General features: G+C 37.7%; 1 protein-coding gene and 1 long non-coding RNA gene across 2 annotated transcripts; both read left to right on the forward strand.

Moving 5' to 3' along the window:
- Window positions 1-99: 99 nt before the first annotated feature.
- Window positions 100-3,881, forward strand: LOC126876013 (uncharacterized). Its single transcript, XR_007693871.1, has 2 exons — window positions 100-1,160; window positions 2,235-3,881. It is a non-coding gene; the product is annotated as an uncharacterized LOC126876013 (long non-coding RNA).
- A 12,741-nt stretch (window positions 3,882-16,622) lies between these two features.
- On the forward strand, window positions 16,623-18,014 carry LOC126876023 (uncharacterized). Its single transcript, XM_050638934.1, has one exon. The coding sequence runs from the start codon at window positions 16,623-16,625 to the stop codon at window positions 18,012-18,014; it is 1,392 nt and encodes a 463-aa protein (XP_050494891.1).
- Window positions 18,015-19,052: the final 1,038 nt, after the last annotated feature.

Here is a 19,052-nt window from a genome sequence, read left to right on the forward strand (position 1 = left end):
GTATCAATGAATGATGTCAATAAGTTATTTTTCTTTTCAGATTGAACAATATTCCAGATTTATTCATAATTTCATACTACGCGAAGAATAGACTTTTCATAGGTATATAAAGGAAATATTAAGTATAGGAAAACTCTTTTTCGTTGTAGGTGACATATGCTTCACGGTTGAACACATGTATTTTTGAACACATATAAATGAAAAAGTACTCTTATGGAGAAAAAGAATTGATACCTTCGATTGACATTAGATAATGTATATAAACTTATGAACAATCACTATCAGTTTGTATCTTAGGTGCACACGCAGATTTGTTGGAGTTCTTATAAAATGTACTTCCTGTACGAACGTTTTATTCTTCCAAATTTTACGATACTATGTCTCATATAATAACTATATGGATTAAACGTAATATAAATGATCCGAAAATAGACTCGAACGACATTAATTGTCTTTCTATTTATACCAATATCGAAAATACAAGTAAAGCTGGAGCAATAGTATGCAAGAATGGACTATTTATTATTTTAAACCAAATCATAGCATATTCAGAATGCACAGTATTATCATGAAATGTAAATGAATCAGTTGTAAACGAACGATTTTACTGTAAAATCGTTGCCTCCTTTTTTTCATCTGAAATATAGCAGCAATGAGTACATTCTTTTAATATATAATAAAACGAGATATCTTTATAAAGTTACATATGTCATCACTGGTAACTGTTATCTCGTATGACACCAAATATACCGTTAGTATGGAATGATATTTTTATGAAGATATACTTTAATGATAGATTTTATGAATGAAACGTTATATAAGAAAAATTATCTCTTGTTATTCTATGAAGTGTAGTAGCTAATGAAGATTAATTTTACGAAGTATTAGAGCAAAAGAGAATTAAAAAATTAAAAAGATCTAAATAAGATTGTTCGTGTGGCTTAATTATCTCAATTCTGGTACACCACTTGTTACATTCTAACTAATTAGCGCTAAACAATAACTTGCAAATATTAAAGATATTAACACCTTAATATTAACACCTAAAGGTTTTCAGGAAATTTTATAATATTTGATTATTGTATATCTAGTCATTGATTGATAAAATTTCTTGTATAAGCATAGATCGAGGTTGACGTCATACGCAGATTGCATTACAGGTATCGTTTTAATTTATTTTATGGCTAGAATCGTTTGAATATTATACGAATAATTATTTCCATTCGAACGATTAATAAATCACGTACCTATAAAAGATATATTATGAAAAAGACGTGACGAAACAAAAAAATATTGGAAATTCCGTTGTCATTAGATCAATTATTTTTGCAATGATTTTTATTTCCATGTAATTACATATGAAATGGGTAATTCATTAACATCTCCTCGAATCGAATATAATTCGTTACACTTCACAACGATTCAAATAATGGACGGGAAATATATAATAACTTTCCTGTCCTTGCGTTAAAATAGTACTGTACAAATCAGATGATACAACCTAACCCCAACCTAACCCCAAAAAACCCAATTACATCCACATTGCATGACAGCACACTTGCAATGGATTTTTGTGATTTCAATGTCACAGACAATGACACAACTAATCAGAACACGTTCGAGGCTACAGACATTGAAATTACCGCGTGTTTAATACGTTTAAAGCATAAATCTAAATTTCACGCGATTATTTCTTTGTACATTGTGAAACTCTTAAATTATCTTAATCGAATAAATAATCCTAATGTAATAAAACATCTTGAAATAGACCTAGATATCTGAAACAGAAACTCGAAGGATAAGAAATCCTAAAAGGTACTAATCCTAAAATAACAAACTCCTAAATAATAAACAAGTGATAAAACCTGTTATAAATAATAAACCTTACCTGGAATAATCAAATCCTAACTAATCGAAAATAAAATAAGGCAAGCAATTCTTAATCTTTCAAGTAATTTTTCCGAAAACACAGAAAGATAGAGAAATTAAAAAGACGCAGCACAAATTGCAGCACAATGAAAGTTTCAGAGCGATGAATACGATCGTATTAAACTAAATAATTTTCAAAAGTGAAATTACACTGAAACGTATATCGATGATATTTGTCATTTCTACGATCTGTTTCGCTTGATCGTGCTTCTTTTCTGATGTAAATTCAATTTATAATACGAACTAAGTTTCCTTTATTATTATTAGTCCTGCGTCTTTTTAATTCGTCACTTCTTTTATTTCAGAACAATGACGGGCTCCAAGATGCTGTTCGGATGTTTGGCGTTAATTGCTTTTCTGCATCCATTAGTTCACGTTTGTACTTCGAGTAGTACAGCTCAAGATTTGTACTTCGAGTTGTCTTTTTCCATGCACTTCAAATTCCAATACGATCTGGTCACGTGGCCTTCGTACAATTTCGAAATTTTACCTGTTTGGTAATCGTCAATGAAAAAAGAAGTTATGCGTGACCTTAACACATTGAAACAATTTTTATGATTTTTTATTTGCCGGTTGGTCAGCAAGTTAATGGAAAAATTTCACTTAACTATTCGCGTTAATTTCTTCGGTTTAACTTTTGGGAAATGCTTCGTTAGCTTCGGAAATATTCCAACGATTCGTTTTACGTACAAAATAAGCATGATAAATATTACATCACGGTAATGTAATATCGGAATATATTAAAGGTGTAATTTTGTTCGATTAATTATAATTTATTAATAATGGATTGAAAATACAGATATTAGTTAGACAGAGAAACGATGTTTGATTAACAGGAAAACTAAATGCAACGCTCGTATTTACAACAAATAACTTGACAACTATTTGGTAACTCTCTCTCTCTCTCTCTCTCTCTCTCACTAGCAACTCTAACACTCGACAACACTCGCAACTCAATTCTAACGATTCTATGCTTCGACGTCTCGATCAACTCTGATTCTCGCAACACGCACACTTTTCGATTCGCCTTGGATAGCGAAACCGTCCTTCTTCTAACGCGTTTTTAAAACGCGATGGCGCTATCACTTTCTAAAAGCGTCGTCTTTACATTTCCGATGGCCACGGGCACACCCGACTGCCAGATATACAATGTATTATAAGAGTATCATTACCATACTTTTCATGAAAAGAGCAATTTTTCTTGATAACTATACTCTGTAACATAGATTGAAGTCGCTGATTTGATCCCTCTGATATCGTTGTCTTATGAGAGTCTCGCCTGGTCTTGATTGGTTCTGTTGACTCTTATCGTTGTGAAAAATCGATTCGTTGTGTACCTTTTTTGTATAGAGAATTATTTTGTGGTAGAATATAATGTTGTTATATTTGTGGTCTTTACTTTACTAATTTTGTCACTGAGCCGCTCTTTGGTTCGTTGAGCGATTCATATTCCGCATATATTCCGTACTTGCTTCGCTTGGTACTTTTATAATTTTCGCAGTTACAATAAAAAATTTAATTCTTAACAGATTAAAGATTTAACCTCTTGCTTTATAGTGTACAATAATTTTTTTTTTTTTTTGTATAGGTTATGTGATCCATAGTTTGAGTAAGTAGTACATATATATATATATATATATATATATATATATATATATATATATATATATATATATATATTTACGTGACAAGCTTTCATTTCAATCTATATTTAAGATTAATATTTTATCAGTTTCTGTTCGTAACAACATCGAAGTAGTCAATAAGTTTGAAGAGTATAATTAAGGAAGTTATGAAGCAAGAGGTTAAGAACAAATTCTGAAAGAGGTTATGTACAACTCAGTAGTACTGCTTTACATTACTTTGCGAATTACTTTTCAAGCATAAAAATAGTTTAACAGCCACTTATAGTTACTTCCTTACCATTACATTCATTAAATTCGTTTGATTTTGTAAACAAAATAACCACTCTGACCAGTCTCTTATTTAAAATAGAATTATTTTGTCATATATCCAACAGTTTACTTTCTCTTCGTAAATATTATTAATAATTTTATCAATTTCGTATACTTCCATCCTTCGTATAAGTGACAATGAATCAGAAGAGTTTCATAGCAATATTGAACAACATACAGTCAACTACAACACCATTAGATACATCCACCATACAGTCAACTACAACACCATTAGATAACAGCAATACAATAGATTATAATTTTCTACGTGTCATTGATTCATCATCATCATTTTCCATTTTTTTAGCATATGTAAAAACGTATCTGACGTAATCTTACCTCGCTCTTTGAGTACAAAAATCCATTCAAATGAAACAAAGGGAAAAGAAATAAGAAAACAAACACTCACATACGAATCTTCATTACATAACTGTATGTACTTGAGGCGGATGAAAAGAGAGTCGTGCGTTTCGTCCCGGGACTACCGGTGGACTCGTCAGTAAGGCTATGCCCGGTAGTCCCTGCCTTAGACGTAGAGGGAGTCTCGCTAGGTGCGGTATTTATATCAATCGCTCGTATATTCGACCGCTAGCGAGTTAGACAGACAGACTCGTTGTCGTCGTAGCCCTCTAGTGTTGGCGGTTGGTACCCGCGGTTCGCCCGGGAGGTGTTGCGCCGCGTTGATGCCTCGACCTGTCGGCGTCCTCTGTTGATACCGATCCGCCACACAGCCTCCCCCTAGCGCTATAGCGTGACCCCAAAGCTATATAGCGCGATACAAGTTAGAGGGAATGGCTCGTCGTCGATGATGGAAGGCTGATCGTCGTGGGGACGAGGTGGTTGTCTCCTCCTCTGACGTGCTGCTGGAGGTGATGCCCATGAACTATTGCAATGGCTACATCACTTCCTGGCTTGGTCGTCGTCGGTGGTTGGCTCCTTTCCTGACTCCTTCTCCAAAGGTGCGTGTTCGTTGTCGGTGGTCACCAGGTGAGGCGGATGAAAAGAGAGTCGTGCGTTTCGTCCCGGGACTACCGGTGGACTCGTCAGTAAGGCTATGCCCGGTAGTCCCTGCCTTAGACGTAGAGGGAGTCTCGCTAGGTGCGGTATTTATATCAATCGCTCGTATATTCGACCGCTAGCGAGTTAGACAGACAGACTCGTTGTCGTCGTAGCCCTCTAGTGTTGGCGGTTGGTACCCGCGGATCGCCCGGGAGGTGTTGCGCCGCGTTGATGCCTCGACCTGTCGGCGTCCTCTGTTGATACCGATCCGCCACATACTCCTCGAGGTATAATTACTCAGACACGTTACAGCGTACCTTCTTCGTTCCCTGATGGCTGATGTTGATCGTTGACGTTTATAATGAAAGAATTTCGTCAACGGCGCCATTTGGATCCTTGTTGAAAAATTAAAATAGCCGCAACAGCACCATTAAGCTCATCACCCAGAGTAGCTCTTGTTGCTGAGTCGTGGAGGAATTATTATCATCAACGACATAAACTATACCAGTTCCGGTCTTCAGGTGGTCCAGGCACTCGAACTCGCAACATCGCTCTCCAACACGGAATTTCTTGCATGTCTGTAGTAAAAAGAAATCGATCAATTGTACAGATCAATCGTCACTCGACTGCTCGAGAATTCAGATCATCCAGAGAATAGAATAGAGACGTGGAAAAATGTAGTGCGATCATCGCAGTGGGAGGAAATAGGGGGATAGGGACCAAATGAATGAACGAGATGTTAAGGACAACTGACGATAAGTTCTTCTTTTGTCGAGAATTGCATGTTTGTGAATGGTTTGTGGGTGGTTAGGTGGAGAGAATTGAAGAGTTTGGAGGTGACTGGAGGAGTGTTTTGGGCAAGGTAGATTGCAGAATGGTTGTGGTAGCATTGTGTTAATTATGGGTTTGTACATGTAATCTTTGTATGTATCACTACATACAACCTAACGTATATTTTTAATAATACATCAGAGTTTTAGTTATTTCATAGCTATGAATTTTATACTCTATAATCTTGACGTTTTATTTCACAGAAGCGGTTTGAATATCCATAAAAATTAAATGAACCAATGTATTCATTATCTTATAGAGAAGATATATTATTTTTAATTATGTTCCAATTATTTATCATGATCCTGATTTCCTTATTCTGAAAATTTGAAAGGAAGTTTTGTAGTTTGATACTTTCAGCGACAAAGGGTCAATATTGCTTTAGTATATTTCGTCACATATACATGTATATCTATATGTCGGAGATGAAAGGATACCGGAACCTTTGGATAGCCCCGCAACATTGCAATCTAAAGTCTACTATAACTGTAACTAAACTATTGTAGTTATTCAATCCGATTGTAATTGTTCGAGATTAGTGACGGTGAGCTTTGGCTCGAGGTGACAGTCTGTCGCCCAACGTAGCCGCGGTCAAGGGATGAACGCTTTGCCTAACAACAGGTATCGAGTAATTCTATAGCTCTCCTTAAAAGAAATATTAATATACACGCGACAATAAACATTCCAACGGTTTCTGTCCCGTGGCTCGCCACACGCAGACCCTATTCTTCGAGTAAGATGATTGCCAGATGTCGATGCGTCTCCGCAGTACATGTTCGGCTAGCCCGAGGGCCCGTTATAAATCTTAAGGTTTAGTTAACTAAAGTCCTTCAAACAGACAAACAGTCTTTGTCCCAACTACGGGAAGATAGGGGAAACATATTTTTCAACGAGCGGCGTCTCCCACTAGCAACTTTCCCTCGAGGGCGGCTAGCATCTTTTTCTAACCACCGATATGGAAATTGACCAATTAGCAGCAACGCCAATTTCCCTTACTTTCTGAACGAAGGCTTTTCTCGACGAATCCGATGATCTCGTGTCCTTAGACACACCCCATTATAGTTTTCCTCTGTGGCATCATCGGGACGGGAAAGGCATTCTCGCTCGTGATCTCACTGATGAAAGGAGTAACTCTTTACGATCAGTGAATATTACGCGTCCGACTTAGATTTTGTGAGTACGTTCATCTATCATCCCGTCGACCGCGGATTCGTTATTGAACCTAGGATCATTGTCATTAGTTTCTCGAGTACCTAACTACCGCGGTTACTTGTCCGGTTCTATAATAATCGTATTTGCACTAGTCAATGTCTTCTCTATTGCATAACGACAACGTGTAACCCAAACGAAGATTCGTTTCACGCCCCTAACCCTAATTCTAATGTTCGTTCCGACATATATATATATATATATATATATATATATATATATATCGTATATAAAACAAAATACATCTAAAAAATAATAATAATAAGGAACCTCTGATGGAAATGCCTCCGCAAACATTGTCCGAACGACGATCACCGAAGCCTAGGGAAACAACAAAAAAGGAAAAAACATTAAAATCGCAAAAACAACCATAATATGCGAATATCCAAACTTACGAAAAATAACTCGAAGAAGGAGGTCCTTGTTGTGGGAGAGCAGCGGAATTGCGCGTGTTGCCCGAGCAAACATCGAGGTGATAATGATGCTGCAGCCGCCGGCCCTTGCACGCGCCGAAGAAACACGGGTAATTCCCACGGTACAAAACATAGAAGTTTCTCGCGGAAAATACTAGATCAGCATGGAATGCTTCAAGCCTCCTAGACGCTAGCTCAGCAGAAGCACAGGACCGATAAAAACTAAGTCGAAATACGGAATTTACATTTTGTCACGTACGATTCCAAGAAACCCAAACTGCAACATCCCGATTCCCACGGAAGCGTACCCCCAGTGGACCACCACCCCGTGGGGGATGGCATTATAAATAAGCGAAGCAACATAGAGCAGCGCTCATTATTATTCTGGTGAACATTCTTATTACGCTCATTATATTTTGTGTTCATTGTTATTACGGATCATTCGTATTACGTTTATTATCCTTGCGTTCATTATTATAGTGATCATTGTTATTACCGTTCATTATTCTTGTGCTCATTATATTTTGTGTTCATTGTTACTACGTTCGTTATTGCGCTCATCATTGCGTTTAGAAATTTTGTATAGTATTTTGCGTTTCGGGGTCTTTAGTTTTTCGGTCAAGAAAAGAGAACCGCGACTAAGTAAAAGAAAGATTTTATCTTTGAAGTCCTCATTTCATCGCTTAGACAGAAATGCGCATTGTAATTGCGGTATTAATCCAGTTAGTAAATTGTTCAGTCTGTATCGAAATAGATAAATAAAGTAAAAGTTGATAGTAAACTATATTCGAGTTCAAGTAATAAACCCAACAAAAACTTCGACGACCACCGGAGCAGCTGAGGTAATGGCACCAGACAGCACCTACTCCTCAAGGTAAGAAAATTAATTTTGAAAATTTCCTTCTTCTCTGATAATCTCGTTGCCCTCGAGAATCGAATTAGAACTTCCTATCATCGATCTCGTTTTATTTTCGTGAACGGTTTTGAAGATAGAATCATTGTTTAAACTTTAAACAAAGGAGTTGTCCGCTGTGTCGGCTTGTGCGAACGGTATTTTCAGCTACTGAAACACCCACTGATCTTCGCATTCCTCCTCCCATTGTTGGTAAAATATTGTCCGTTTTTGGGCAAGGCTTGCGAAATCACACAAGTCCCGCACAGAGAGGACCATTAAATACATCGTCGGGGTCAATCGAAAATTAAGAGCAATACCGGCATTGCTATTAACCGATATTCTTGCCATCATTGCATGCGATTGTAAGAGAGAAATAGCAGAACAATTTCCCTTCGAAAATTTAACCAAAGGATCGTTCGCTGTGTTGGCTTGTGCAAACGGTGTTTTCGATTATCGAAAACACCCATCGATCTTCGCATTCCTCCTCCCACTGTTGGTAAAATATTACCCGTCTTTGGGCAAGGCTTGCGAAATCACACGAGTCCCACACAGAGAGGATCGTTAGAATCATCCTCGATTATTAAACTCAAAAGGCAAGAAAATCATGGTAACAGAATCCATCGTAGAAAATGAATTGAGTTTCGGTTCTAACGGCAAACTACTACAGCGAAATTAAAAGAGAAGAAGAAGTCAAACGTAAAAATAAATTTATATAAAACAACGAAAAATCTCACATTCCTATCCAATCCAGCAACGCTAAAATATATATATCCGGCTAATAAAATATATATAAAGGTAATAATCTAAGCAATTCTACATTCAAATAAAAATCCGTTTAACGAGGACAAATATTTATTGTTCCCAGCTTTAATCCTCTCCCGTGCCAATATCCCTACACATAGCAGGTTAGCCGAAAAGTGGAAATCGTTTACCAGTTGCATTAAGCGTCAGTTAACGCTACCCATTAAACGAAAAAAAATAATAAAAAATAAAATATTTTGAAATAGTCCTTAGACTATTTCTGGTGGCAGCAACTACCGTATTAATTAGAAATCTAAATCAGTATTACATACACAATAATATCAATTCAATTTATTTCCCTTCAGATTAAATTCAAACTCAAACGAAAAAAGAAATTTTTTAGTAAAATTTAAACTTAAGATTTGATCGATTTAAACAAACAAATTGATACGTAACATTAGAGATTTAAATTTTTGGTGGCAGCGGTGGGATCCGCTTCACGGAGGATTAAAGTTGGTTTAAACGGTTCGATTCGCTCCACAAAAAATTAAAGTTGTTACGATTATCGATAAAATATATACCTAAGAAATAATGTCGACTAAATTAGAATCGTTGGACAAAGACATGATCTTGATGTTGTCGGAAAAACTTAAAGCAAAAAAAGAAATCAAGACACCCGTATCATCGCCGATAATTTCCCAAGCGACAATACCGATAGAAGTTAATCCCCAACCAATTAAGTTAAAAGATGCAATAGAGACAGTACCAGTGTTCGACGGACATCGACCCTCGGTATTTCGATTTTTAAGAGCATGCGAGCGCGCACGAAACATGGTTCCTAGGCATCAAGAATCTCAGTTAGTAAAATTATTAACGAATAAGCTTCGCGGACACGCATTTCTCGCCATAGAAGACACAGAAGTAATAAGTTTAAACGATTTCGGGAATAAATTAAAAGATATGTTCGGTCCGGGAAAAACGGTTAACGAATATAAAGGGGAATTAGCTACAATATTTCAACGACCAGGAGAAGATATTTTGGACTACATAGGACGCGTCAAAGATCTCAGACTGGCGATAACGAACGGGGAAAGGTACGAGTACGGCACCGTATTTCAAGATAGGATAGATCGAGACACGAGGGAAGCTTTCGTTAAGGGGCTTCCAAACGAGGTGTATTTACGAGTAAAGATAGCAGGATACCAATCCTTGGACGTTCCGCCGTCGCGGAAACATCTAAACAACCCGGGAATAGAAGAAAATGTTAGAAAAGAAGCAAGAGCAATAATTTGGGAAGAAAAATGCATAAATAAATACCTCGATAGAGATCTAAATCAAAAGAGAGATGCTGATCATTTCAACCAATCAACTTTTCAATGCAAACACCATTCCGTTGCTGTGATAAGGGATAATGTCACGTTAAATAATAAGAGGACGCACGGTGCCATAGACAGGATCATGAGTGAGAAATTTCCTGAGTTACCAAACAAGATAAATAATATTAGTGCCAAAGAACTTTCAGACGAAGCAGAAACTAGGAAATTGAACGACGAGACGACAGGCAATGCTTATCCACTGCATAATATCACAGAGATATTGGACCCGCTGGGAAGTGCGAATTGCCTCTCCACGTTCGACTTGGCAAAGATACAAAAGCAAGACTCCACGAATTTCGTGAATGTCTCAACCATAATAGGAAAAGAGATAGCGAGTGTATCTCACTCAAAAACTTCTATAAAACCATCAGAAGGAAACTTTATCGAACTCAAAGCCAAATCATTAAATTGCAAGGAAGATCACACTATAGAAAATAAAAATATAGCTATCCCTAAATCCAAAACAGAATCTATAAGCAAAAAGGTTTGTAATAAAAATTCAAAGAATAATTCCAAATCTACCAAAAATATTCCTAAACGTTCCATACAAATAAATAATAATTTAATTATAATAAGCACTTCCAATGAAACTATTCATCCTGAAAAGGTAGAGAAAAATAAAGGTGTTGTGAATAAAGTAAATAAAGAAGGAAAAAAGGTAACTAAGGAAAAGGATTCTAAACATTTTCAAGCTGAAGAAACGCAAATTCAACGAGCCCAAAGAAATCAAAAGGGAGAAAATAGGGAATCACCAGTTGAAGATATATATAAAAACTTGAATACGCTAGCCATTGGATTATAATTGGATTAAAAATACTTTATTGGTTACTACATCTAATATTTGACGTAGGTAACATAGTAGGTAGTGCTGATCTTATGATTCCCCCAGGAAAATATAGATGGTATCACACTATACTATATACAAAATATTTTTGGGTTAATATGGCTGCGACACTTTCAAAAATTTGTATTTTGAATGCTATTAGCAAGCAATTGGATAATTGGATCGATGTGAGTAAACTTGCGTCTTGGCGCAAAATAAAAACTAAAATGAAGGAAAGGAACGAAATTCTCCCCGCACGAATTAGTTTTGGACATCTAGCCAGAGAACCTACTGGTGAAGTAATAATCGAAGAGAACATGGAACCAACATACTCAGAATATCTCGAAGATCTGTTCAATAAAATTTACACCGTACAACGAATGGCAAGAGAAAATTTGATAAAATCCAAACTAAGATCAAAGGAATATTACGATCGACGAATCAACCCTCAAGATTTTAAAATAGGAGATTCGATATATTTACTAAAAGAACCTAGTAAAGGAAAATTCTCCGATCAATATACTGGACCACACAAAGTGCTAGAAATCTTGCAGAACCAAAACGTCAAGATTGAAGTAAAAAAGGGATTCCGCGAACGGTGCACTTAAACAAGTTAAAACTAGCGCATAATCGAAATAAACAATGAATAAAGTGATTTCAGTGGGCAACGTAGTGCAGTAGTGTATGTTGTAGTGCTGTTCGTCGAATGACACAGATAGCGAAAACATAAAAGAAAAGAAAAGGAAAATTATTATATGTGCTTCAATTATTGTTTAAATATAAAACGTGTTAACTCAATGAATAATTAACTAGTAAAAGTGAAAGTTACCTTGTGAACAAGTGATCAACATACAAGAAAGTGTACGTGTAAGTATAGGTTATGGATCGTTGTTCGTGGTACATAATGTACGACAGCTACCTAAAATAAGTGAATAAATTAGTTTCAATCGTCTCAGTGCAAAATACAAGGTTACTAAATGTTATAACTATATTGTGGATAAATCAAAAGGAGGTGTGACACTGTTCGTCGAATAATACAGATAGCGAACACCTAAAAAGAAAAAAAAGAAAATTATCATGTGTACTCCAATCATTGTTTGAATATAAAACGTGTTGATTCAATAAATAATTAAAAGAGTGAAAGTGAAAGTTACCTTGTGAACAAGTAATCATCATACGAGAAGGTTTACGTGCAAAATAGGTTATGGCTCCCTGTTTACGGAACACCATGTACAACAGCCAGCTGAAAAATAAATGAACAAATTAACTTCAATTGCCTTAATGCAAAATACAACAGTACTAAATGTTATAACAATACTGTGGAAACATGGCACTGTTCGTTGAATAACACAGATAGCGGAAACTTGAAAAGAAAAGGTTTATTACGAGTGCTCCAATTACTGTTTGAACGTAAAACGTGTTAGTTCAACGAATAACTAAAACAGTGAAAGTGCAACCTACCTCGTGAACAATTAATCACTATACAAGGAAGTGTACATGCATGAATTTCGCAGGTTAATAAGAAGAAATAAAATAGCTGATAAAGTATAGAAAGCGGTTAGAAAATAATCAAGATAGATTAATTGAGAGTTAGTAATAAATATAACCGGAGTAAAAGGATATTTTGTTATGCATTAATCTACGTAGTATTGTTATGTTATTTTGTAATGCCCAATAGCGGTCGCACATACAATGCATTATACACATATTGAATTAAATAAATTAAACACCACCTTTATGACCACAGATATAAGACGATTGAAGGCAGCCGTAGTAAGTATCCAAGGCATATCAAAGAATCGGATGATGTTGTGGGAACGATCCAGGTAAGTGACGCAGCATCGAAAGAGCAGAATCTAAAGAATTACAGACAATGTTAATCTAACAAATAAATTTTAATCATTAATAAGGGAACTAATTCATATCATGCATAAAATAATAACAAATAGCAAGTACAAGCAATAATAAATTAATAGGGAAAATAAGAAAAGTCAATAAACACAGAAATAGGTTAGAAATTAATCAAGATAGACTAACTAAATATTAACAACAAGACATGACTGAACTCGGTGCAAAGGAATAAAGTTATGCTACACGAAAATAACTGGTAACACAATACACAAAACATTAACTAAATTAAACAAGACTTACATAAATGCAAGTCACGTATAATCAAAACAATGACTATTGAAATTCGGTAACAATACAATCCATGCTATCACATTAAAGTAGCACACGGTATTGACACAGACAATATCATGAAATACAAAACAATATTACAAAAACACTACTAAATAAAATTATAATGATTAACAATTAATTAGCTATTTCAACAACACGTTACTGTTGACATTAAACCAACGCCATACCAAAGAGACACGCGAGCGGCCATGTTGAAAAATTCGTCGCACATACAAATAATAGCCAATGCAATGTAATACAGCATCATAATAGCAATGTTAGGTACTAATAAAAAAAAAACAAACAAAAAAAGAGAGAGATAAGGAAAATATATATATAATAAATAACAACTAACATAATCATAACATATTATATATATTATATTATATACAGGGATACAGTCTTCGTACAAAGGAACAGGTCCGAACGAAACTTATAAAAAAAAAAAAAATAAAAATAAATAATATATATATACATTAACTATTTTTGTATGTGTGTGCAGAACGGATGGCGAATTCATCAACCATTCTCTGAACGACGGAGGAAGTACATGTAGGTGTTGTCCAGACGTTTCACGAGGAATCCAGAGAGCATTTTGAATCTCTGCAGAAAATCCTCCCATGCATGATCGTTACAATAATCTGACTCATCTCGAAAGAAATTTTTTTAGTCCAAGGAATAGCAATCCGCACCGTAGAACTGTAAGGCACCTGTACGCCACCCACGAAACCAAATACTTTTGCTATCCACCTGTAAACAAACAACATTTATAACTATACATATAATTCTCACTTATATCTACCAATATATATATACACGCATGTTGTAAAATAGGCGATATTTATAACACTCACTTCCATTGATAATGCAAGTGACTCATAAAAATAAGCCGTCATATTTACCATTACACGCACATATATATATATTCAAAGACAAGCTATATTTGTAATATCTATTCCTATTGATAATATATACTTATATATTCATAACAATAAAACAAATCTCATCTATACTACTTACCAATACGTATGCATATATGTATATAATTATAACCCAAGTAGCATTCATAATGTAATATCGGAAAATAAGTATAGAAATTTTTTTTTTCGATTACTTACAATTTATTAATATTAAATTGAATATACAAATATAAATTGGACAGAGAACGATATTTTTTTAACGGAACTAAATGCAATACTCGTATCTATATCAAATAACTTTACAGTTATTTGATCACTCTCGTCACAACGAATCTAACACACACACTCTCTCTCTCTCTAACAACTCTATCAATTCTCACGACTCTACTCTTCGACAACTCGAAACCTCTAACGACTCTACTCTTCGACAACTCGAAACCTCTAACGACTCTACTCTTCAACGATTCAATTAGCTCTGACTCTCGCAACACACTCGCTTTTCGACTCGCATACTCTGACCTCTCGGTCATCGCTCCTTGAACCCGAAACCGTCCTTCTGCTCTAGCGTTCTTTATTGTTTTTTCTCATATCTCTGTAAGAACTAGGTGACTTTAGTCACATAGGCGCTCTTAAATGTAAACGAACCACAGAAGGACGACATACACGGTTTTTTCTATTTTCAACCGATCTCTAATTCAAATTTATTCTACGATATTACAATAATATTTATTTTCACTGATAACATGTACGTAAAACCTAAAATAAAACAAAGGTTTTAACAATAAGAAAAAAAAAGAGAAAAAAATACATATAAATATAAAAATTTTCTTTTTCTATATATATATATATATATATTAATAATAATAAAAGGTTATTCTTATTTCTAATAAACTCGAAAGTAAAATGACAAATGAAAACATTATACCATGATATACCGACACAAAGACGCACCACATAGAAGAAACTAATAGAGAACGCTTTAAGATTGGCAAACTTACCGCCCGACGAATTTGCATACACCATAACCAAAACCCAGGACACATGGCTCTGATCACAGGAGAAGCGGTCCATATAGTCGAATGCATTCCGGTACAAGTAAAGGTACGACATACAACAGAATGCTACTCGGAGCTATCCGTTTGGCAAGGGAATCACACCACAGGAACTCCGCCCGGACGTGCGCCAAACGTGGCGATATTCAGCACCATCGTCGTTGGCCACGAGCGGAATATATACCCAAAAAGACCTCGACGCACTACGGGACCACGTCATGTTCCCGGCAGAAAAATCTGCAGTCTTGAACACATTGGCCAGAGGAGCGACAGGAAAAACAATCGTCCCTGGAACAGTAAACATCCTGGGAATGATGGACGAAAACACATTAACGACAATAGCGAAAAATACCGTATCAAGCTTATGGACTGGTTTCATGGAATTTGGAACTGTCAGTGCAGCAATATTTGGAATACTCGTAATGTTTAAATTAATCAAGACGATAATAGATATAGCCATATACGGTGTTACGCCATGCGGCTTGCCATATATCATATTCTTAACTGTCGGTCGCGGCACTATAATGTCGCAGACGGATCGTCGCGGCTGCCCGGCAAAACAAACATTGTAGTGGCAAGCGCATGTTTCATTAAGCAGGGCGACCTCCAGAAACGTCGATTCGTGGCCGTTATTTTATCTGGCGTAAAAGAATGTGGCATGATCCGAAGGTAGTGGGGGTCGCCTTCCAGAAAGAATCAGATCGTTTCGAGAAGCCAAACAGTCAACACATATCTTATATCGCGCATTACGTAGTCACATTTCTTTTTGTTGTTCCATTTATATCTTTCTAGTTAATAAGTTGTTGCAATAAACATTAATTTAGTTGTGTTAATTCTGTGAAATTTCATTGAACTACCCTTATTATCATAATCGAAATAAGGGAATCGATCAGTTCGTGGCGTCGATTGTTTAATCGTAACGAGAACTTACAACTCTCGTTGACGTGATATCTCGCGATCGCGTCTCTCCGCGAATGATCGAAACATTTTGGTCCTTCGAGCCGGATCACGTGCCAGTGAAGAGTGCACTTACCAGTGACCACACAGTGCCACGTGACTTTATCAAAACCAGCAGCGGAAGCAGGAGCATCCACTACAGCGAAACCAATGACGTCAGGCGCGTCATCTTCGAAGAAGCACATCCCATTGGCAAGGGAACGCAACCACGCAGCCTTCCGTCGCAGCTGGACAACCATCAACGCAACGAATTTCACAACTTAACATACACGCGACCTCACGCCGCACGACAGTAAGGTAAGCTCGTTCCTTATTTCGACCATCTCCTATCCTCGGCAACGATGACGAGCGAAGACCAACTCATCTCCCTGCGTCGGAGACGAGGCTATTGTAGCGGCCGATTCACATATTTATCGAACCGACTGGACGAGTACGAGCAATCCGAGAGTCAGCAAAATTCCTTATTAAAGAATTACGAGAAACAACTGACCGAAGTTGCGAGTCAATTCGAAGCGATTCAACTCGAATTAGAAGTATTGGACGAGGAGGAACAAGCGCGCGGCTTCGAAATAAGGGATCAGTACGTCGCGGTAGACACAAGGCTACAAAATTTTCTGAGGAACGCGCAAACAGCTTCGCCGTCGACATCCATAAACCCTCCAACCTGTGCATCATCCGCAAGTTTAAATCCGATATCCATTAAATTACCAGATCTTCGGCTCCCTACTTTTGACGGAAGCTTAGAAAAATGGAACACGTTTTATGATACCTTTTCCTCCACAATCGATAAAAATCCTAGTCTCACTGACATACAGAAATTCCATTACCTGCAGTCCGCCCTGCAAGGAGAAGCAGCCGATTGCTTAAACGCGTTACCCCTTAGTAATGTAAACTACAGTCAGGCTATAGCCGTTCTCAAGGAAAGTTTTGAATGTCCACGATACACAGCTTTCAGTCACTGCATGGCAATAATTGATTATCCAAGGATAACCAAGGAGTCTCCAACGGAATTAAGGCGCTTAGTCCACACATTTAAACAACACATATATGCATTGAACAAATTAGGAGAGTCCTACCCCGATACCAGTGCTATGCTCAACAGCCTCATCCTCTCGAAAATACCACTAAGTATCCAAAAGCAATGGGAAATGACGCTGCCCAATAACGAGGTACCTCCGTACATTCATTTATTAAACTTCCTAGAGAGATTAGCACGAAGCTCCAGACCGATCACCACGGTCAGACAAACAAGAGAATCACCGGAACAAACTACTCCGGTCCGTCAACGCGCATCACGAGGGCATGCACTTACGGCGACACAGGTTACTCCAACATGCCCCACCTGTCAAGGACCACACCCCATTTGGAGATGTGACACCTTCAAAACCAAATCCCTTCGCGAACGCATTCGGGAGGTCAAAACAGCATCACTATGCCTCAACTGCCTCGGGAAAGGGCACACAACGAAGCATTGTTTCGCAGGATCATGTCGCATATGCGGAGAACGACATCATACAATGCTGCATAGGACAAAACGCCATTCAGGGTCTCGTTCCAGCACGTCCAGCCCGAAATCTTCCCCATCCAATAGCCGATCCAAAACACCTTCCTTGCCACCTTACGTATCACCCACTCGCCGCAAAAGGCACACAACAGACCACAGATCGGAAACACCACGAACAGCCGCGTCTCCAAGTCCACCGCCCAGTGACAGACGAACACACAACCAATGACGCCGACGATCGACTCCGTTGATGACCGAACATACCAGACCAATAGCATCCGAATTACTGTCCAATGATCTAGTCATCACAGCGCAGATTAATATTTTGAATGATAAACAGCAACCAATCCGTTGTCGAGCGTTGCTCGACACCGGATCCAGTATGAACTTCATTACCGAGGAATTAGCAAAATCGTTAAAGATAAGACAAAACAAATGTTCGGTCCCGATCGGAGCTCTAGACACCTTGACAACGACCTCTAAGCGACACATCACGGCCACGATCACTTCCACTGACGGTACATACACGCGGACATTAACGTTCCTTATCATTCCAACCATATCAACCTTAATTCCCAGCGAACCCATCGATCGTTCGACACTTGAGATACCAAAAAATCTCAAATTGGCCGATCCACGATTTCATCTACCAGCTCCGATAGATGTACTACTAAGCTCAGGTTCAACACTCGCGTCGATGTGTGTGGGACAAGTCAACCTCACGCAGCCAGACGAGCCTGGACTGCGTCTGCAAAAGACGCGATTCGGATGGGTAATCGGGGGGAGTCCAACTTCCCAAACCGCTACAAACATATTTCACACATCCACGACGACTTTACAAGCAGACCTCGCGCGGTTTTGGGAAATCGATGAAGGACCCTCAATTAAACATATCTCAGAGGCAGATCGACGATGCGAAGAACACTTCCAAGCCCACACCCGACGCACCAGCGAAGGACGATACATCGTCGCTCTACCTTTCAACGATCAGCTTCAGTCACTCGGATCCTCTAAAACGCTGGCGAGTAAACGACTCGCCTCACTCAATCGCCGATTCCAGCACGACAAACGCTTCGAATCAGAATATCGAACGGTAATACAGGAATACCTGGCGTTGGGACACATGACGAAGGTCAATGACAACCACTCCGACGACAACGGATACTATTTACCCCATCATGGCGTGACCAAAGCATCGAGTCAAACCACCAAACTCCGTGTAGTTTTCGACGGATCGGCACCAAGCACTACCGGAACCTCCTTAAAC

The sequence above is a fragment of the Bombus huntii genome, unplaced genomic scaffold, assembly GCF_024542735.1.
Source record: "Bombus huntii isolate Logan2020A unplaced genomic scaffold, iyBomHunt1.1 ctg00000061.1, whole genome shotgun sequence".
In the NCBI taxonomy this organism is placed as follows: domain Eukaryota; kingdom Metazoa; phylum Arthropoda; class Insecta; order Hymenoptera; family Apidae; genus Bombus; species Bombus huntii.